We start from the raw sequence: 22857 nt of genomic DNA on the forward strand, positions 1-22857 counted from the left end.
GGTTTGTTAAAATTATTATAATCAGCTATAGAATTCTTAAAGTAATCTCATAATAGCAAAGTGCTCAGTAATTGGTCTAAATTTATTTGGTAAAAAATACTAATTTGAGGTTTTGATATGACATATCTTATGGAGCAGGATATTTTGGCCATCATGGTCAGACTCAGTATAAAGATTTTTAGCATGTGCTGATATAACAGCTCTAACTTTTTTATTCGGTAGGCTATTTAAGTGATATTGCTGCTTTTATTTGCGACTGTCAGAGTCAGTTCATAAGGCGTTTTAGGCACAGATTTAGTCACAGAAACCGCGTCAGAATCAGTGCTAAGAAACTCCCCAAATCGCCCTTTTTTTTATTTCAATGGGAGGCAGAGGCTCTTGGCCAGAAAAAAAAAAGCTGTTTCCGCCTCTAACATTCCATTAAAATTATAGCGAGGGAGAAAAAAAGCTGCGGCGCTCGTCTGGAGCACTTTTTGCCGTGGCTTTTGTCCACGGTTTTTGCATTAAATTGAAACGGCTAAAAAAATCCTTGGACAAAAAACGCAAAAGAAAAGCTTAAAAAAACCTGCCTTCCTTCAGGAATTTTGAGGCAGATTTTGAGGTCTCACAAAAAACGCCATGTGAACTACCCCTTAGGGTCTTATTTTTGTATTGATTTTATATAAAAAGTTATTTGGGTTTTAGAGTTTGAGAATAGTAAAAAAAAAAAAAAAATGTAAAATAAGTATATTACACATTTTTATGCTTTGCGACCTGGTTCCCATTTGTAATATAAAACCGGACGCAGTGCCAAATGTCATCGAACGATGGATACCACCGGCACCTGATGGATCCCATCGACTTATAATACGGTTTGTCAGGTTTCGTTGTGGTGTCAGTCATTTTGACTGGAAGAATAACGCTTGTTATTCTTCCCGTTAAACCTGACAATCGGCTATTGGGGCTCCAAGTGGAGCTTCTAATGGCTGTGTGAACAGAATCTTGCTCATATTTTTTTTTTTAACAGGTAATGTGGCTCTAAATAAATTCTAATTAATTGTCTTTATTTTGACACCCCTGATTTGAGGTCATTTATTTGTTGGGTTTTTTTTTAGCATGTTTTTATATTTTATTATTTTAATTGTATTTATTTATTTATTTATACTTTTACAGTGTTTTGCCCAAAGATCAGAAAACACCTAAAGGGGTTTTATCTTTTTATATATATATTTTGTAACATTACTGTACACTTTTCTCCTGTAACTCGAGATGCTGCATGAACCTGGTCTTAGAGTTGATCTAGGTCCAGTTAAACGCAGGATTTATAGGAAGCATCACTATTATATACAGAGCTTTATATTTTTACAATATTAGTTTATTTTTTCAGTGAAGTTGGCAGGTAGATTGCTACACTGAATTTGTTTAGTGTTACTAGCTGGACTAAATCATCCATTATCCACTTATTACAATGATGCTCTGTTTCCTTTCAGTTGTCACTTTGTGCTGCCTCATGGATTTCAACCTTATGACTGACTCGGAGGCTCGAAGTCCTGCTCTCTCCCTCTCTGATTCTGGAACACCTCAACATGATCACAGCTGCAAAGGGCAGGAGCACAGTGGTGAGTACAGTTACCGCACTTAGTGCTATGATGGAACCCAATATCAAATGTAAGAACTCTGACATTCATTTTGGAATGTTCCTAATCATGGCATACCCTATATAACACCCATTGATTCTATTCCTGAGAGGCATTATCATTGAAAAACAATTTGTGTTACATATTGTTAAATATAGCAAAGGTACTTGAATGTAATAGATAAGCTGACTGCTTATGCTACATCCCAAACCATTCCCCCTGCAGCCTGGCTCCATGCACATACGTGGGATAGAATTTTACCATGCACGGTGTAGAGCTGTTATGTGGCAGGTCTGCAGGAGGCCTGTGTTAGGCACCAGCTTGGGCAGACCTAAGGCTGGGTTCACAGGAGCATGTTACGTCCGTAAAGGACGGAACGTATTTTGGCCGCAAGTCCCGGACCAAACACACTGCAGGGAGCCGGGCTCCTAGTATCATAGTTATGTACGACGCTAGGAGTCCCTGCCTCTCTGCAGGACAACTGTTCCGTACTGTAATCATGTTTTCAGTACGGGACAGTAGTTCCACGGAGAGGCAGGGACTCCTAGCGTCGTACATAACTATGATGCTAGGAGCCCGGCTCCCTGCAGTGTGTTCGGTCCGGGACTTGCGGCCGAAATACGTTCCTTCCTTTACGGACCGAACATGCTCGTGTGAACCCAGCCTAACTCTGAATCTATACAGTAGGTTTACCTATAAATACCAGACCAACTAACCCATCCTGATTTTGGAAATTTCTAGCAAGTATTAAGAGTGGGGGTTTTGGAGGGGGTTGTTGGCTCGAGATTTCGTTTGTTATTGTACTTCTATTTACGTAGTCGCTTAATCAATGAGAATCAGGTTAAGGTGCACAAACTCTGCTTGTTTTGGATCTCAAGTAATAGTGTACCATTTTTGTGGATCTCCAAATGTCAGGAAACAGTTGTTTTAATACCTCACAAGGGGCATTTTTTTTTGTTTCTTTTTAAATAACAATACCATATATTGTAAATTTTTTTGTTAAATACCCAAACAATTTATTAGAGGATTTATAGGGGCCTGTGAAAAAGCTTTAATCTAGTTATGTGCACATCCTCCCCTACTGATCTGATTGAGGGAGGACGCACATGCTCAGATCCACTTTCCAACTACCAACAGCCAACAAAAAATATCTTCATTGCTTATCAGTAAAGAGGTAGAGAAGATGCTTTTATTCAGGAACACAGCTTGTAGATGGGGACTCACACAGTAAGAAACTCACAGGAGAGCAAGCCGTTTGCTTGGATGAAGAGAGAGCCTGCATACAGCACTGCTTTCATACAGTGTAGAGCTCTCCCCTCTCCTGCTCATCCTCTCACTGTGTTTAAGCTGCGGGCTCTCCCTCTTCTTCAGTTATATAGCGCTGGGCTCTCCCTCTAAAAAGACATGGAATGGGGGGCATTTGTAAAGCTTCACCTGGAGAGGAAGCAGAGACAGTGAAGCAGAATGATCTGCCTATACAAGATATGACAGGAAGGGGGAGGAGCTGCAGCAAAAAGGACAACCCCTGAGCTGCCAGTCTGAAGAAAATCTAACAAAGCAATTGGAAGAATGAATGGGGAGATCTCTGGATCCATGTAAGATATAGGGCTCGTTCTAGCTTTGGTAGAAAGAGATTGTCATGCACTATTAGGTGTCTGATTCTTATTTTTTTCATACATTTTTGATATAGTGAATCACTGATACATTTCCAATTGAGAAATTACGACTTCAAGGCAAATAGAGAAATCTATCAAAATAGCAACTGCAGGTGTATGTGGTCTATTTGAATTAATATATCACTCTGGGCCTGCTGAGGACCCATAAATTACAAAAAAATATATAGGCAATATAGCCTTTAGCAGCTATTGTTTACAACAAAGTTAAGAAATTATGCTCAGTAGGTGAGTGAATTACGTGACGTTTTTACTTTCACAGTAAGCATTAGGCCATGTGCACAAGCACTGGATTAGATGTGGATTTTCCTCAACAGTACAATGTGTGTGAATGGGCTCTCTTTTAAAACCCCATACACATGCTTCTGAAAAAATCAGTATGACTTGAGGATTTGCTGCATATTTCGAAGGTAGTGTCCGTACAACGACTCTATGCATGCTGTTCATTAATAGTAGCTGGCTGGATGTGTATGTAGAGATCAATTAGAGAGGCTCATCCGTAGAGTAAGCTGTTGGGTGAATTTTCATATAGCAAAATATTTAAATAGAGATAATTGCTAAATTATTCATCACTTAGTGTTCTTCGCAAGGAACACTAAATGTTTATTCCATAGTACTTTTTAAAATTCTTACTACACTTACATGTTTTCATGATACAGTCGGGGCTGCATTTCTTGAATACTTTTCCTATGTAAATTGGAAAAGATTAGCACATCTGTTCTTTAGCTTTCAATCTTTTCCATAGCTTCTACTATGAGAGCTAATGTCGGAGCATTGACTATATATGTGAAATTATTACAGTGCCATCTAGTGGTTTTCCCAGTGACTTACCCTATTAGCAATTATGTGTGAACTAGTAAGATGGATAGATAGATAGATAGATAGATAGATGGATAGATAGATAGATAGATAGATGGATAGATAGATAGATGGATGGATGGATGGATGGATGGATAGTCAAAAAATACCTTGTTAATCCACCCCACCAACAAAAATACTTATCTATCAAACACTCGCTGAGGACTTGTGACTACAAGATCTGCATAAAAATATGGAAATTCATTGCTCAGCATACTGTGCCAGTAAAGGATTATTAATAAGGTAATCAGAATGACTTTTTAGTTACTGTTATAATATATAATAATTACAAGTACTGTTGTTGCCAGAACTTCCATCTAATAAAGCGTCTACTTTTCAGGCTTGTTCTTTGCTCTAGTTCTTTAGTATCCATAAATTGTATTATTTCTTATCATTAGATTGTTATTAATTTCTGAGTTGTTGTGGTTGTACATTTTGGGTGACATTAGGTCATAGGACTGCCATGTATTAACTGCCATGTATGAGTTCCCTAATAGATTATTGTAAAATGGGTTTTCAAATGCAAAGAACCTCTTTAAGTTAAAGTTATTATGCGTTTTATTTATTACAGGGCATTTTATTTATTAAAAGGTATTTTAGTTAAAGAATATAAATGTTATTAACTTAGCTTTCGCATTATAAAAACATGTCATATAAAATCAATATTAGTTTTCACATATGCATTGGATGGAACTCAATGGAAACTATTATAAATCAATGGGATACATCATGTGATGGATCTGTCATAGCTTAAATTGCATTTTTCGCTCCCATGACGGAACAGAAAATGGAAATCACAATTCACTGCCTAATACTATGCTGTACATAGCTATAAAACCAAAGAACAAGATCAATCATATAGTATATTATATGATAAAATATAATAGCATACTAGAGGGCTAGTGGTGGATTAAGTAGACCATAGGCCCCGGGCTGTTCCCCAAACTTGGGCCCTCCTTCTCAACTGCTGCACCGTGTCTGTAGTACACTGCCTTTCTGTGCGAGCATTGACAAATAGATTTTATGATTCCCCTTGTCAAAGGGCTGTGTCTCTACCTACTGACAGTCTCCATCGATCGCTGACAGTATCACACTGTGTAGGGACACATCCTCTTGACAAGGGGAATGGTGACACCCATCTGTTGAGTAGTCCTGGAATAAACAAAGACTTTTTGTGAAATACAAGGATTTTCTATAATAGACATCAGGATAGGTGACAGATTCTCTATGAATCCAGTGACTCAGGTGACGTCTTCTCAAATTCTAGTCGTTCTTTTTTTCTTTTCTTCTCCATCCAGTCTAGAACCCTTGACGACTTCTCCCGCCATTCACTAGACATTTCTCCAAAATTTGCCACACAGATGTCTACGGCTTCTCACTTTTTCAACATTTCAGCGCCTATAAACAAACATAAAATTCTCATGGTGCCACACACTATGCCCCTAAATATAATAGCACCATCCACTGCGCCCCTGGATATAATAGTACCATACACTGTGCCCCTGAATATAATAATAATAGCACCATACACTGTGCCCCTGAATACAATTGTGTCAAACACTGTAAACCACCACACACAGTGCCCACTGTAGATAGTTCCACTTACAATGCTCCCTGTATATAATGCCACTCACAATATCCCCTGTAGATAGTGCCACTCACAATGCTCCTGTAGATATTGTCCCATATAGAGCCCCCTGTAGATAGTGCCCCTCATAGAGCGCCCTGTAAATAGTACTCCTCATAAAGCTATCTGTAGATAATTCCCTCAGTGCCCCTGTAGATAATGCCCCTCAGAGTCCACTGTAGATAATGCTCCTTAGAGCCTTCTAGTACATTGTCGTGAGAGATCAGTCTTGTCCTTGTCTGCCGACAGCTGAAGAGTCAGAGCGTGCGCGAACACGCTCGCCTCTCTCCGGCTCTTGCTGTAACACTGTCCGTAGCTGATTGGACAGTGTCACAGCCATAGTAACACGCCACTTGCCATTACACACCCCATTGACAGTTCAGGGGGTTATTTAAATACCGGGTGCCAGATATAACGGCACCGATATCTAAATAACGGAGAAGGGTAGAAAAAAAATGTGCCCCAGGGTTTGTGCGGCCCTCCCCATTACATGCTGCACTTCGCTGCACATGTATGGGCAGGTGAAAGGTTCTCTTTAATGCATTAGAATATGAAGCTGTTTTCTTAATTTTACTGGCCTTCTAACCCTTCTCTCAGAGACACCGACCTCAACCATCTTTTACTCAAGACACACCCTGTGGCCTTACTCAGCCTCTGATATAACGCATTTATAATTTTCATTGTGGGACAGGACCTTCATTATGTCTGTGAATCAGTTCTATGATCTGTAGTTAAGTTTTTCATTAATTGTGTACTTTTTTAATAAATGACTTTATAATTGTCTACAAAATTAATATTATTACTATTATGAAATGAAGTGGAATTAGATTTCTAAAATGATATATTAATGATATATTAGCTATTACTTTACTTATTTGTTATCATTTGTATAGCCCCAATATATCCCTCACTCACACAGGATGCATATTCTACCTCTGCTGAGATGATTTGGATCTTTTTTATCTTATTAATTATATAGCAGATTTACTTAGACTTTGTATAGTGCTGTTCTTAGATTGCTTTACATATGGAGCTGTTATGTGGTCACAGTATGTTGTATTATTTGAGCACTGTATGGGGATATTTAGATTCTGTGGCATTGCCAATTAGAAACTTTACATTATACTGTTTTTGTAATACATCACACTTTAGAGCACTGTTATTTAGGTAACTGTATGGAAGTGTTATCTGGCACTGTTATCTGCCATTTGTCATACTGTAATTTGACTGTGTTTGGTATGGTTATTTGTGCACTGTATGACAATACTCCATATGGAAGGCCGCCCACAGAAGATACTGCACAGGGCAGCATCCAACATAAAGCCAACTCTGGTCCCCTGTCCTCAGTTATGCTCACAACCAAATTCCCCTATCTCAGGAGCACACATGTATGTACTATCAGTAAGTTGTTTGAGTGTGAAAGGAAATAGGAGAACCTTAGGAAACCAAGGAAACCCAAGCAGGCAATGAGTGATAGCACGGGGGTCCTGGATTCAAATGAAACCTTCGCTCAATGTTAACCACCATGCCGCCACTCTGTCACTACATGATAGATTTATAAAATATGGAAACTACACAATACTCCATGTTTTTGCCAACAAAATATATACAGGAAACATATAAGGAATAATGGATACATTGGTCAACGATGAAAGATTGTTTGGATACCTAATCCTTGGCAACGCTTACAATATAGTCTGCTATTTGCTGTAGAGACATATGAAACCACATATAACACATACGATATGTTTATTTATGTATCAGTTTTTGTAAATAGTATTTGTAATTAAAGGCTATGTACAACTTTGAAATATTATTTTTTTTATAAAAAATAGTGTGTTTTGTGCAACTTTCTAGATACTTTTTATTAAAATTGATTGTTTCTTTTTGAGATACAGCTGCATTTGTATCCTGTATACAGACTGAAACCTGTATATGTCAAGTCAGCGGCACTGACGGATTCAGTCACAGCAGGTCACACAGAATTGAGCGGTTACCGATCCCATCTAAGTTCATAACTTAGATGGGATCGATAACCGGTGGATCCTGCATATCAGAGACACGCAGGACTCCATGGACACTGAACCCATCTGTTCCGCGGACCTGACGGATTCAGGTCTCAGTGCAAGATACAGCTGCTCTGTATACAGGATACAAAGCAGCTGTGTCTCAAAAAGTAAAAATTATTTTTAATAAAGATTATCTAGAAAGTTACACCAAACACCTGATGCGCAGGCTTCATCTGACGTCTGAACATGTGCACGAAGCCGGTCATCTGCATACTGCACACGCTGTATTATAACTTATTTTTACACCAAATGCTAAAACGGACACCTTTAAAAGTGACATGTTTACGACGCTAAACCCCAGCAGTATAACCACATGCTGGTGGTTTAGTGTCCTAAAATCTAGCGACAAGTTTCTTTAAAGTCTATAATGAATTATTGTAAAAGCACAAAGCATTTTGTTTGCAGCGTTTTTGGGGTTAGTCACATTTTTTTTCCCAAAAAGCAGCATGCTCTGGCTAAGGCATTTTTTCAGTTTTTTTTTTTTTCCATAGATTACTCTTTAGGACTTTAAAAATGGCGGAAAAAGTCCATGTACAAAATATCACTAAATGAAAAATGCCACCAAAAATGCATGTTAAAATGTTAACATGTAATCATGTTTTCAGTACGGGACAGTAGTTCAATGGAGAGGCAGGGACTCCTAGTATCGTACATAACTATGATGCTAGGAGCCCGGCTCCCTGCACTGTGTTCAGTCCGGGATTAGCGGCCGAAATACGTTCCGTCCATTACGGACGTAACATGGTCGTGTGAATCCAGCCTTAGGTGCAGTGGTTACAATTAGCTAATAATAAATCAATAGACTGAATTCACATAAATATTTTTGCGGCCACAAGCAAGTTGCATACACCTAAACTGTATTGGTGATGAAGTATTTAATTTCCACCAGCCATTATAACAAGAAAAAATACTACTGCAAAAGGCTAAACCCTGTTATAAAGGTATAATAATTGCTACTGATGCCAATAAATCTACAAACTAATGCAAGCTCAAATAAAGTCTGTCTTTTTATTAGCATCAGGAGTAATGGTTGTGTCTTCTAGAGAGACGCCTTTAGGCTTAAATTAATGTTCACTTAGTGAAACAAAAATCATTCTTAATTCACAGCTTAAAAAAAAAAATGGCCACAAAAACAAATGTATTTCTAGATAGTTAAAGTTCATAGAGCAATTCCAATTACAACTGATATCAGCATCATTGGTACAGTAAACTCGAAATAAGTCTTAATACTCACCTTTCTTTTATTCTACATTTTAATCCCATCATATTCGTGTCGCGATCCTTTTTTTTTTTCTTTTCTTCATTGGAAATGCTTTCTCTTGTGCGCGCTGCCGCCTCCTTCTGAGCAAAGTAGTTTGGATCGGGGAATGTAAATTACAATTGTGCTGGGCAGATATTTAGCTCAGAAATATATTTCGTTATATGTCATTTGGTGGAGTGTATCACTGTATAGTGCTCCGTGCAGGGCTTTATGTCAGATAGTCTACCTTAGAAACAATGCTTCTAAGGGTATGTTCACACGTAGTCAACAAAAACGTCTGAAAATCCAGAGCTGTTTTCAAGGGAAAACAGACCCTGCTTTTCTGACGTTTTTTTACCAACTCGCATTTTTCGCGGCGTTTTCACGCCGTTTTCGCGGCGTTTTTTACGTCCGTTTTTGGAGCTGTTTTCATTGGAGTCTATGAGAAAACAGCTCCAAAAACGTCCAAAGAAGTGTCCTGCACTTCTTTTGACGAGGCTGTATTTTTACGCGTCGTCGTTTGACAGCTGTCAAACGACGATGCGGAAATAACAGGTCGTCTGCACAGTACGTCGGCAAACCCATTGAAATGAATGGGCAGATGTTTGCCGACGTATTGGAGCCGTATTTTCAGACGTAAAACGAGGCATAATACGCCTCGTATACGTCTGAAATTTGGCCGTGTGAACATACCCTTGGGAGAATATCTCTATAATACGGCATCCGATGGAACATACCACAACCACAATATTGTTTCTGTACTTTTATACAGTTTATGGGTGCACTTTCACAGCTTCATACAACTCGGAGAATGTACAGAGCCACAATACAGCCATATGGATGAGCCCTGAGCAGAATATATTTACTTAATAAGCACTAACTATAATAATGATCATTTCTCTAGAAAAGTAGTTTTATTTTTGATGGTCAGGAAAACTGTAAGACTAGAATTGGTCTTTAGCACGTTTTCTTTAGCCATGTTTTGTAAGTTTTTTTTGTAGTGGTTGGAGATAAAAGCTATGGTTGGGAATTATTGAACGCACCCATAAAGATACAAATATATGTCCACATTTTAGAAGCTGGGCACATACTAGGTGGGAGCCCTGTCCCAGTTTTGTGCTTGCAATTCACTAGGAACCTGCATACTGTATAGGCTCATAGCTCCCTCACTCCGACCCCATCCCCCGTCATCATTACAGTTTTCATCGCCTACTCCTTCGAGTCTTAAAGTTTTCAGAAATATGGAAATGGATTGTAGGAAAGCTGGGTGACAATGTCTATAATGGTAGTCATCAGTGGCAGATTAAGAAGACCATAGGCCCTGGGCTGTTACCCAAATTTGGGGCCCCCTTCTCCATTGCCGCCCTGCCGCGCCATAACTATTGTTAACACTATGTCACGGACACAGGGTATGTGGACCCACTAGGCCGCTCCGCCGTAGCGGGGAGGCAGCTGACCAGGTCACAGTCTATGCGGAAGTCAATGGCAGACAGTAATGCTTGGGTACCTGAAATAGTCCGGGAGGTGGCTGTGCCTTTAGCACGGATGGAGGCAGGTGCAGCAGGTGGCACCAGACGTGGCGGGCAGTATCTGATGAAGCGGAAGACACTTGACGTAGCAGATGACACTTGGCGTGGCAGAAGACACTTGACGTGGCAGATGACACTTGGCGTGGCAGATGACACTTGACGTGGCAGATGACACTTGGCGTGGCAGATGACACTAGACGTGGCAGATGACACTTGACGTGGCAGAAGACACTTGACGTGGCAGATGACACTCCAACGCTGGTAGGCACAGGAACTAGAACAATACGGAATACAGGAACTGTAACAGGGCACGGGTAACAGCTGGAACGGGAGACACTAAGGGACCATTGCGAGACAGACTGGGAAAGACTAACAACGCTCAGGCAAGGATTAGAAGGCCAAGGGCCTTCTTATAGACCAGGAAATCATGGCAGTTGATAGTGATGACGATTTCCTAATTGCTCGCGCTGGCCCTTTAAGGGCGCGAGCGTGCGCGCGCACCCTACGGGACCCAGCCGAACTGAGTGGAAGTGAGCGCTGGCATCTCCTAGGAGGGAGACGGAGGCCAGCGCTCACAGATCCACGGCTGCGAGCGTCGGGAGGTGAGTAAACCCGACGGCCCGCGGCCATGGATGCTACAGTATCCCCCCTCTTACGCCCCCTCTTCTTGGGGCCAGAGTGAGAGAGAAACTTTTTAATAAGAGCAGGGGCGCTGAGGTTCTCTTCTGGCTCCCAGGACCTCTCCTCAGGACCAAACCCTCTCCAGTCCACCAAATAGAAAGTCCTTCCTCCTACCCTTTTGCAGTCCAGGATCTACTTTACCTCGAATACATCAGAAGGACCGCTGGGAGCAACTGTGGAACTAGAAGTCTTGCTGTAGCGGTTCAGGACCACTGGTTTCAGGAGGGACACATGAAAGGAGTTAGGGATTCTGAGGGTAGGAGGCAGCCGCAGCTTATAGGAGACAGGGTTAATTTGTTGCAGGATCTCGAAAGGACCAAGGAACCTGGGAGCAAACTTGTATGAAGGCACCCTCAAGCGAATGTTCAGAGAGGACAGCCAGACTTTAGTCCCAGGAAGATACTGAGGCGGCTCTCTTTTGGTATCTGCCTTTCGCTTCATGCGATCCACCGCCAGCAAAATAGAGGACCGGGTCTGTTGCCAGATTTGCAGGAAGTCCCCAAATGCAGAATCAGCAGCGGGTACCTGAGATGAAGTTGATACAGGAAGAGGAACTCTGGGATGTTGACTGTACACAATGTGAAACGGAGTGGAAGTGGTGGACTCACTTGTGTGGTTGTTGTAAGAAAACTCGGCCCATGGAAGAAGCTGTACCCAGTTATCGTGCTGCGAAGAGATGAAGTGGAGGAGATAATTTTCCATGATCTGGTTGATCCTCTCAACTTGCCCATTGGACTGGGGGTGATAGGGAGAGGAAAAGTCCAAACTCACATCCAAGAGTTTAAAGAGGGCTCTCCAGAACTTAGAGGTAAACTGAACCCCCCGGTCGGACACAATGTGAAGAGGCAAGCCATGCAAGCGAAAGATGTGCTGAATGAAGAGACTCACCAGTCAGGGAGCAGAGGGTAGGCCGGTCAGCGGGATAAAATGTGCCATCTTAGAGAACCGCTCCACCACCACCCAGATGGTGTTGCATACTGCTGAGAGAGAAAGGTCTGTGATGAAGTCCATAGCGATGTGCTGCCAGGGGGCACTGGGTACAGGCAGAGGTTGAAGCAGGCCGGCAGGCTTGGAGTGAGTCACTTTATTAGAGGCACAGACCGTGCAAGCAGAGACAAAGTCCAGAATATCCTTAGGTAGCGTGGGCCACCAAAAGTGACAAGCAATCAGGTCTTGGGTTTTACGGACACCGGCGTGCCCAGCTAGTTTAGAACTGTGTCCCCAGCTGAGAATTCTTTTTCTGTCTGCCAACTGAACAAAAGTTCACCCCGGAAGGATATTTCTAAGCTGCAGAGGATTGGCGGTGACAATGCAGGATGGGTCTATGATCGTCTGAAGGGACTCCACCGTGTCTTCTGTCTCCAATGATCTGGACAGGGCATCGGCCCTCACATTCTTGTCCGCGGGACGGTAGTGGAGCAGAAATTGGAAACGGGTGAAGAACAGTGACCACCTGGCTTGACGAGGATTCAGTCTTTGAGCGGACTGAAGGTAGGTGAAGTTCTTGTGGTCGGTGAAGATCAGGATGGGGTGAGCAGCGCCCTCCAGAAGATGTCTCCACTCCTCCAGGGCCAATTTGATAGCCAGTAGCTCCCGATCTCCAATGGAGTAACAGTCTTGAATAGTAGCCACATACAACTGCCTTTCCTTTGGAGCTCCTCTGGAACAGAAGTGCGCCTGCACCAACAGAGGAAGCGTCCACTTCTAGTGAGAACTGCCGAGATACGTCAGGGTGATGGAGGATTGAAGCTGAAGTGAAGGCTTTCTTGAGGCTAATGAATGCGGACTCTGCCTCTGGAGTCCATACCTTGGCGTTCACACCTTTCTTGGTAAGGGTAGAGATGGGGGCCGTCAGAGAAGAAAAGTTCGGAATAAACTGCCGGTAGAAATTCGCGAAACCCAGGAACCGCTGTATGGCCCTTAGGCCTTGAGGACGTGGCCATTCCAGGACAGACTTTAATTTCTCAGGGTCCATCTTAAGGCCTTGAAACGAGATGACATAGCCCAGGAAGGGCAAAGACCTCTTTTCAAAGGTGCATTTCTCTAACTCTAACTTGGCATACAAGCGATTCTCTCTTAGTCGCAGAAGAACTTGACGAACATGCCTCCGATGGGTCATCAGATCTGGGGAGAAGATTAGAATATCATTGAGATAAACTACAACACACATATAGAGGAGATCTCGGAAGATATCATTAACGAACTCCTGAAATACTGCGGGAGCGTTACACAGTCTGAAGGGCATCACTAGGTATTCGTAGTGCCCATCGCGGGTGTTAAATGCCGTCTTCCATTCGTCACCCCGGCGAATCCGGATTAGATTATAGGCCCCCCGCAGATCTAGCTAGGAAAAATTTTTGGCTCCTCGTATGCGATCAAATAGCTCGGAAATGAGTGGCAATGGGTATTTGTTCTTGAGCGTGATCTGATTGAGACCACAGTAGTCAATGCAGGGTCGGAGAGATCCATCTCTCTTTTTAACGAAGAAGAAGCCTGCCCCGGCCGGGGAGGAAGATTTTAGAATAAAACCCCTCTCCATGTTCTCCTTGATATAGGCTGACATCGATAAAGTCTCTGGCAAGGAGAGAGGATATACTCGTCCACGGGGAAGAGAAGCATTGGGAACCAGTTCAATGGGACAGTCATAATTCCGATGTGGAGGCAACGTCTCAGCCTCTCGTTTGCAAAAGACATCCGCAAAACTGGCATACTGAGAAGGTAGATCGGAGAGTGACTGAGGCAGAGGGGGCACAACAGGACGGACTTGTGACAGGCATTGGCTATGGCATCTGGAACCCCATTGAAGAACCTCTCCAGAATTCCAGTCGAGTGTCGGGGCGTGTAGACGGAGCCATGGCAGACCCAGCAGGATAGGATTGATAGCCTTAGGTAGTACCAGGAAGGTGATCTGTTCTGAGTGAAGAGCTCCGACCCGTAGTGTCAACGGCTCAGTGATGAGCATGATCGGATCAGGCAACAGTAGACCATTCACAGAGGCAACTGCCAGGGGTCTCTCCAGACGGACTGTGGGTAGTTGAAACCGATCCACTAGATCCTGGTGGATAAAATTAGCAGCCGCTCCAGAGTCAAGATAGGCGGAGGAAGGATGTGATGTCTGTCCGGTGACGATGGCCACAGGTATCGATAATTTGGAAGAGGTTTTAACGTTTGGAGACGTTCCACCTAGAGTTGCCTCTCCAACCAACCCTAGGTACTGGAGTTTCCCGGTTTCTGTGGGCATTGGCGCACAAAATGACCCTTGAGGCCACAATACATACAAAGTCCAGAGGAGCGTCTGGGCAGTGGGTCTCTGGGCAGAGGGTGCTGGTCTGTGGGCCCGGCTCTCCTGACGAACCTCTTGAGAGCGCTCCCCGATTCTCATATCAACCCGGGTGGCTAACTGGATGAGGGCATCCAAGGTAGAAGGAAGGTCGCGGGCTGCCAGTTCGTCCTTGATGTGAGAGGACAGTTCCTGCCAGAAGGTCGCGACCAGTGCCTCATTGTTCCATGCCAGCTCGGCTGCTAGGGTATGGAAGGAGATAGCATACTCCCCTACTGTGGAGCCCTCTTGCTTGAGGGTCAACAGAGTAGCTGCGGCAGAGGATGTTCGACCCGGCTCCTCGAACACGGCACGAAAGGACTGCAGGAACAAGGCTAGGTCCGCGGATACAGGTCCTTGTTGCTCCAAGATTGGGTTCGCCCATGCGAGGGCCTTGCCAGCGAGGAGGGAGGTAATAAATGCCACTTTGGCCTCCTCGGAGGGGAAGAGATGAGGCCGTAGCCTAAAATGCACCGTGCATTGATTGAGAAATCCTCTACATGCTCTGGGGTCACCGTCGTAGCGAGGAGGAAGGGGCAGAGGAACTGAGGATCCGGAACAAACAGGGGGAGCAACAGGCAGTGGCACAGCAACAGCTTCAGGAGGAAGAACCGGGGGTGGAACAGCGAGTAGATCCAGGCGGACCAGGATAGAATTCACTGCCTCAAGGAGTTGATCCTGACGTGTGCGTAGGTCATGCATCTCTGTCTGAATCTTCTGTACTGGGGTCTTGGGCTAGCCAGCGGGTTCCATGGCCTGAGCGTACTGTCACGGACACAGGGTATGTGGACCCACTAGGCCGCTCCGCCGTAGCGGGGAGGCAGCTGACCAGGTCACAGTCTATGCGGAAGTCAACGGCAGACAGTAATGCTTGGGTGCCTGAAATAGTCCGGGCGGTGGCTGTGGCTTCAGCACGGATGGAGGCAGGTGCGGCAGGTGGCGCCAGACGTGGCGGGCAGTATCTGATGAAGCGGAAGACACTTGACGTGGCAGATGACACTCCAACGCTGGTAGGCACAGGAACTAGAACAATACGGAATACAGGAACGGTAACAGGGCACGGGTAACAGCTGGAACGGGAGACACTAAGGGACCATTGCGAGACAGACTGGGAAAGACTAACAACGCTCAGGCAAGGATTAGAAGGCCAGGGGCCTTCTTATAGACCAGGAAATCGTGGCAGTTGATAGTGATGACGATTTCCTAATCGCGCGCGCTGGCCCTTTAAGGCCAGGCACGAGCGTGCGCGCGCACCCTACGGGACCCAGCCGAACGGAGCGGAAGTGAGCGCTGGCATCTCCTAGGAGGGAGACGGAGACCAGCGCTCACAGATCCATGGCTGCGGGCGTCGGGAGGTGAGTAAACCCGACGGCCCGCGGCCATGGATGCTACACACTACCTTTTTGTGCAAGCATTAACAAATAGGTGTTATAATTCCCCAACCATCGCTGACAGTATCGCACTGTGCAGGGACACATCCTCCTGACAAGGGGAATGGTATCACCCATTTGTCTATCAGTCCTGGACTGCACAAAGACTTTTTGTGAAATACAAGGATTTCCTATAATAAACATGTCAGGAGAGGTGACAGATTCTCTATAAATCCAGTGACTCACAGATGACGACTTCTCAGATTCTAGTAGTTTTTTCCTCTTTTCTTCTCCATCAGGTCCAGACTTCATAACGACTTCTCCCGGCCATGACCCATTTCTTCAGAATTTGCCACTCAGATGTCTTCGGCTCCTCACTTTTCCAACATTTACACACCTATAATCAAAGATAAAATTATCATGGTGCTCCACACTGTGCCCCTAAATATAATAGCACCATACACTGTGCCCCTGAATATAATTGTGTCAAATACTGTAAAGTAAAGCACCACATACACAGTGCCGCCTGTAGATAGCGCCACACACAGCCCCTGTAGATAGCATCACACACACCCCCTATAGATAGCGCCACCCCCCCTCCGATGCTAGCAATGCCACTGGGCATGAAGGGGCCCATGCCGTCTGGCCCATCAATGTTATGCGCCGGGCGGCCACGGGACCCCTGAGAGCCTTGGGCCCCGGGTGGCCGCCCGAACCGCCCTCATGATGATCCGCCACTGGTAGTCATATCCATAGTCACCTAGCTCTTCTAGAAACAAAAAAATGGCTAAAGAGGACAACAGATTGACATTAGTAATTTTTTTTTTATGTGGTAAGTGACATTCGAGTCAATAAATTAAAGCTTAATAATTTGCTTTTTTGTTGGCAGAGAAGAATAAATAGGATAAAGCTTTGTGTCTTCAATAAGATTGGTGCATTACTGTATTTCCTGGTGGTGAATCAAATGCAACAATACAGGGCTATAACTTCAAACCAGATGCTGCCCCATGTCCTGAATCATTACTTGACAATTCTGTGAAACTTGATGACCGCCCTTTAGCGCCAGCTTATTTTCTACTGTTTTCTTTTCCAAGCAGCTTAATTGTGTTAGTTTGTAATCTCCCATAAGATAAAAATAACTTTTATATCTGCATGAGTGTTCTTCTTTAAAATAAGCCAAATGCTAATAGCACCGCAATGAGTCTACGACAGAGCCAGATGCACCAGCCAAGTATTTTTATTTTATCCCTAGTACTTAGAGAATATTTTACCCAAATCATTTCCATAGCATTTTTTTTGAAGGGTCACACAATGAATGATTAATGATACAAAGAAATATTTCATACTATTATACAACTTCTAGTGTTGGACCGATAGCAGAATGTGTCAAAAATAGCTCTTTAGAATCTTATCCTTTATGGGTCCATGTATAACGCTGCCTAGATTAACCATCTAAGGCTGCATTCAGATGCTATAATATAGCTCAGTTTATTTAGGGTCAATCCGAGATTGGATCCTGTCATGTATAATCTGGAAAGCCTTCCCAAAGAATAGGTCTAACTGGTGACGCATAATGGGATCCATTTGGCTCTAAGTATATGGATCACGCCTAAGGCCGTATTACAGCTATATGATTGCAGCATAACCCGTATAGGCTAATACAGGGGCAGACATACCACACGGGCCTTGTAAACAATAGACACTGTTAAAAGGGCTGTCCAGGATTACAAAAACGTGGTGGTTTTCTTTCAAAAACAGGGCCACACCTGTCCGCAAGTTGTGTCTGGTTTTTCAGATCAGCTTTTGTAACTTCAATACAGCTGAGCTGCAATATCAAACATAACTCATAGACAGGTGCGAGTCTGTTTCTGAGAGAAAGCAACCATGTTTATCTAATCCTGGACAACCCCTTTAACTGGTTGCCGACACAGGACGAGTATGCTCGTCCTGAGCGGCGAGCACTTCGCGCATTAGGACGAGCATACTCGTCTTGTGTGACAGCCGTCTCTGCGTGCGATCGAGAGCGGGGCAACGGCTGTAATACACAGCCACGGCCCGCTCTGACAGCGGAGAAGAGAGAAACATCTTCTCTCCGCCATTAACCCTTTGAACGCCGCGATGAAAGCAGATCGCGGCGTTCAAAGAGGGGGGACTGTACATTGATCGCGTCACAGAAGATAACTGTGACGCGATCAAAGCCCACAAATCATATGGCCAGACAGCCCAGGGTCCATTGAAGGACCCCAGGGCTGTCTGAACATATTTCCTGTTGTTAGGGCATACTGAGGTATGCCCTAACAACTGCCTGTGTACAATCAGTGACAGGCTAATGTACTGGCATATAGATTTATGCCAGTACATTACAGTTACAAAATAAAAATCTAAATGATAAATCCCTTTATGGGATTTTTAAAAAAATTAAATGAATGTAAAAATTTTTTAATGATGTTACCATTTTTTGGTACAAATACATTATCGTTTAATTTCTATAAATTTTTCTTTTGGCGAAAATGCAGAAAAAAAGCAGTTGCGCAGCAGTTTTAATATTTTTTTTTTTACACCATACACCGATCATCATAAATAATGTTATACATTTGTGGTACAGGTTGTTACGGTCGGGGCGATACCAAATATGTCTATATTATTTCATGTTTTTGGACTTATATTTTAAAAAGTTTATTTATTATAAAAAATTTGTGTTTCTGTGTATTTTTTTTACTTTTTATTTATTTATTTATCATTAAAAAAAATTTACATTCATTTAACTTTTTTTTTTAATCCCATAAAGGGATTTATAATTTTGATTTTGATTTTGTAACTGTAATGTACTAGCATAGATCTATATGCCAGTACATTAGCCTGTTACTGATTGTACACAGGCAGTTGTTAGGGCATACCTCAGTATGCCCTAACAACAGGAAATATGTTCAGACAGCCCTGGGGTCCTTCAATGGACCTTGGGCTGTCTGGCCATATGAGTTATGGGCTTTGATCGCGTCACAGTTATCTTCTGTGACGCGATCAATGTGCAGTCCCCCCTCTTTGAACGCCGCGATCTGCTTTCATCCCTCCCCTTTCTTTGGTGAGCCTAAGAAACTCGTGTCCGACATTGCTTTATGCCACTGATGGCAACAATTATCCAGTCATTTTTTAATAGCAATGATGACAATAACAATAAAATATGATATAATGCAATGTAATATATAGTACGCAAACTATCCTGCAAGTAACATGGTCATATTTCTTTTTGTTTCCCTTTATGAATAAATTCAGAGATTGCCTTTTCCGCCACCTTGACATTGTTACACAGGCTACAGATATATCATGGTGTTAGAAGGAGACGGCAGACATAATTCTCTAAAGCACACACCATTAAATATTTATAGGCTAATGTGTGAGCATATGTCTGTAGACGCATTGGCACATCAGACGGATTTTTGTTTTTCTTTTAACATATTAACAAAGTTTGTTGATTTTGAAACTCATCAGTGGGATTTCAGTGTTACGATGACTTTGCTCATGGTCACTTAAAGGAATACAATATGCAGTATACACACTATACAGAATGCAGGTAAAAAATAATTCACCTTTAAGGAAACAATATGGAGTACATAGAATAAAGCACTTTTATCACACATCTCCTGATGTGAGGTATACAGGCAGGCATCATTCACATAAAAAGTATAAGAAAGTGTATGAATGTATGATGGAATAACTATTGAGTATCGAGGGCTCCCTAGTAAATAATCATAACCAGGAATAATGCAGGTTGTCAATTATAATGATAGACATAGACAGGAAAGTTTGCTCTCAATCTTATCAACATTCCAATGATAATCATTTTTCATATGGAAAATTATTTCCACTATTCAAAAATATTGTTCATAGTTGTACATGTCTAGAGCTGATTAAATACTGTAGTCATAGTGTTTATTCAGTAAAAGGGGTTGTCCAGCTAAAAATAATTCAGAAGTTAATAGAGGAGTTTCTCCATTCAGATCCCTCATCTTTTAGCCAAAGCGGAGATTGTTTGCAAAGAGCATTCCTCACCCTGGAGGACCCAGAACATCTGTGCACTACATGGAGATTTAATTAATTTTAGTGAGAACTGTGTAATGCTTTATTTCACCTGTGGCGGTGCTGCAGGATAATTCAACTATTGACAGTTTTCCCTACACATTACGGTCTCAGCAGCAAGACGTGATCAGCTAATTATCAGGGGATCCTTCTTATAAAAAAAAGGGTTATGGAAAGCGGACAAGCCCTTTAATAGTCATGCTTACATCTTTGCATAGCTTTTGTTAACACAATATAAGGTTTATGGAAGGGTTATAGATTTTTAAACAACAACTTATCATTTCTTCTAAAACATTATTTTGTAGACACAGAAAAGTCCCAACAGAACCAAACAGATGACTCAAACCCTGAAGATGGTTCATTAAAGAAGAAACAAAGGAGGCAGAGGACACATTTTACTAGCCAGCAGCTGCAAGAACTGGAGGCCACCTTCCAGAGGAACCGATATCCAGACATGAGCACCAGGGAGGAGATTGCTGTGTGGACCAACCTAACTGAGGCCAGAGTCAGGGTAAGTACAAAATATATTCACTGGTCTCAGGAGATCTATTTATAATTTTTTTTTAATATTTACTATTCACTGTCCTATTCATCTCACCAACCCCTACAAAAATATTTTTTTCCACGTTTTATCTGCTGAAAAACTGCTGGAAATTGTAAAACAAAAAAAGTCACTGTCTAGTATAGTCCAATTTTTAGAATTTACTGTGTAGGGGGCCGAAATCGACTGCAAAATTTGTGTTAGATGCAAATTTTGCTGCAGGTTTTTGTGCAAATCTTGCTGCGGATTTCACCTATTGCTTTGCATTCATGCATAGATAGATTACAAATCCACAGTACGCCCTCAAATTCACCTGGAATTTTTTTCTACATCACGTGTATAGGGTTTTGTTAAACATTTCAAGAATTGCTTAAGTGGAACTGATACTGATTCCTTTTGAAATAGCCATAAACGAAACACACATTGGGGTGTTTTCAGGTGGTCTGGCTGGTACCAGATAATGTGTTGCCTGTTCATTTATATGTTTTTCACTTGCACTTTTTGGCCAATTTGGCAACTGATACATATATGAATTGAGTTAGGACTTGGGTTATGGTTGTTACCACTTTAAGGTTTCATGAAAAATTATTTTATTTGGCATATCTTTCACATTTGGAATTGACTCACACCATTTTAAGTTTGTAAGAATCTTTTTTTTCTAATGAGAAATAATAAATATGAGATGTAATAAGCGGAACTCTCAGTCAAGCACGAAGGTTGATCTAGTTTCTATTGTATAATAGAATAATATTTAAAAGTTTTTATATAATATTTAGAATGTTAATAGCAATGATAAAAATCTCATCATGTTGCCGGTTAATAAAGTATAATTTTTTTTTGTACTTATAGGTGTGGTTCAAAAACCGGAGAGCCAAGTGGAGGAAACGAGAAAGGAATCAGCAAGCTGAACTCTGCAAAAATAGCTTTGGAGCCCAGTTTAATGGACTTATGCAGCCCTATGACGATATGTATTCTGGATACTCCTATAACAATTGGGCCACCAAAGGCCTTGCAACTAGCCCCCTCTCTGCCAAGAGTTTTCCATTTTTTAACTCCATGAATGTAAGTCCTTTGTCATCCCAGCCAATGTTCTCGCCACCCAACTCAATTGCTTCAATGACCATGCCTTCATCTATGGTTCCTTCAGCAGTGACTGGAGTTCCAGGCTCTAGCCTTAACAATTTGGGAAACATTAACAACCTTAATAGTCCCGGCCTCAATTCTGCTGTTTCAGCCAGTGCCTGTCCCTATGCCTCTACAGCCAGTCCCTACATGTACAGGGACACTTGCAATTCAAGCTTGGCGAGTTTGAGGCTGAAAGCTAAGCAACATGCCAACTTCACATACCCAGCAGTACAGACTCCGGCTTCCAACCTGAGCCCTTGTCAGTATGCTGTGGACCGGCCAGTATGAAGGACCACATGCCAAAGACTTGATGGTAGCCATAACACAGAAGACCTAATTGCCCTGCAGGAGATGCCTTTTTTTTTAAAAAGAATTAAAAAAAAGCAAAAAATGGGCATGAAAATTTCTCTGAGAAATCATTTCCATTTTTAAAGTGCGAGAAATTTGCAGACTGTATTTTGTTTTTGGGTCAAGAGGACATTCTATATGCATATTTCATCAGGAAGACAGTGTTTCCAATCCAAAGAAAACTGAATTCCATGGTTATGAGAAGTCTTGCTTTTATAAGGCAAGCTGTTTAATTGTTGTGGTTTTTATTAAGGCTCCCGGTCTTTGTACAGTTGACTTAACCCAGAGACATAAAATATGTATAGGTCACTTCAATGCAAAGAAATCAACAACTACTTATTTATCATAAGGATTACCCAAAAATACAAAAATCTGAGAACTATACTGCAGACGTGCATGACCATAAAAGTGTCCAACCGGAAGCCACACATGATTTAAGGAAATAGGATGTATATATATTATAAAAAATATCAAATTAAACTTTTTTCTTGTTTTGTATGTGGAATAATCTATAAAATAGAATTTAAACATGCGATGATGCTTGTCCCAGGTGATGCAGATTGCCAGGCCACAGACCATCATTTTTGCTTCAAGCCTGCTTGGGATTACTTTGAAGGTGTAACTTTTAACAATGGTCATTTCTTTTTCAACAAATTTCAGTGCCCCCTATTCCCTTTCTTCTTTCCCAATTCCATTTAAGGCATAAAATAAAATAAACGTTGAAACATTTGATTTCCAGATGTCTTCTTATTGATATTCCAGCTTTTTTTTAACCATCTAGATA

The 22857-nt window shown here is 42.2% G+C and overlaps 1 protein-coding gene across 1 annotated transcript; it reads left to right on the top strand.

Moving 5' to 3' along the window:
- Window positions 1-1476: 1476 nt before the first annotated feature.
- Window positions 1477-22734, top strand: PITX3 (paired like homeodomain 3). The gene is made up of 3 exons (XM_075842735.1): window positions 1477-1598; window positions 20365-20570; window positions 21450-22734. Exons 1-3 carry the CDS (start codon window positions 1490-1492, stop codon window positions 22011-22013), a joined length of 879 nt encoding a protein of 292 aa, XP_075698850.1. The 5' UTR covers window positions 1477-1489; the 3' UTR covers window positions 22014-22734.
- Window positions 22735-22857: the final 123 nt, after the last annotated feature.

Source organism: Rhinoderma darwinii, chromosome 11 (genome assembly GCF_050947455.1).
Source record: "Rhinoderma darwinii isolate aRhiDar2 chromosome 11, aRhiDar2.hap1, whole genome shotgun sequence".
Lineage (NCBI taxonomy): Eukaryota > Metazoa > Chordata > Amphibia > Anura > Rhinodermatidae > Rhinoderma > Rhinoderma darwinii.

Coding starts and splice junctions, on each gene's coding strand:
- PITX3 (XM_075842735.1), top strand. CDS start 1,490: ATGGATTTCAACCTTATGACTGACTCGGAGGCTCGAAGTCCTGCTCTC. Junction 1,599..20,364: donor CAAAGGGCAGGAGCACAGTG/GTGAGTACAGTT, acceptor ATTATTTTGTAG/ACACAGAAAAGTCCCAACAG. Junction 20,571..21,449: donor TAACTGAGGCCAGAGTCAGG/GTAAGTACAAAA, acceptor TTGTACTTATAG/GTGTGGTTCAAAAACCGGAG.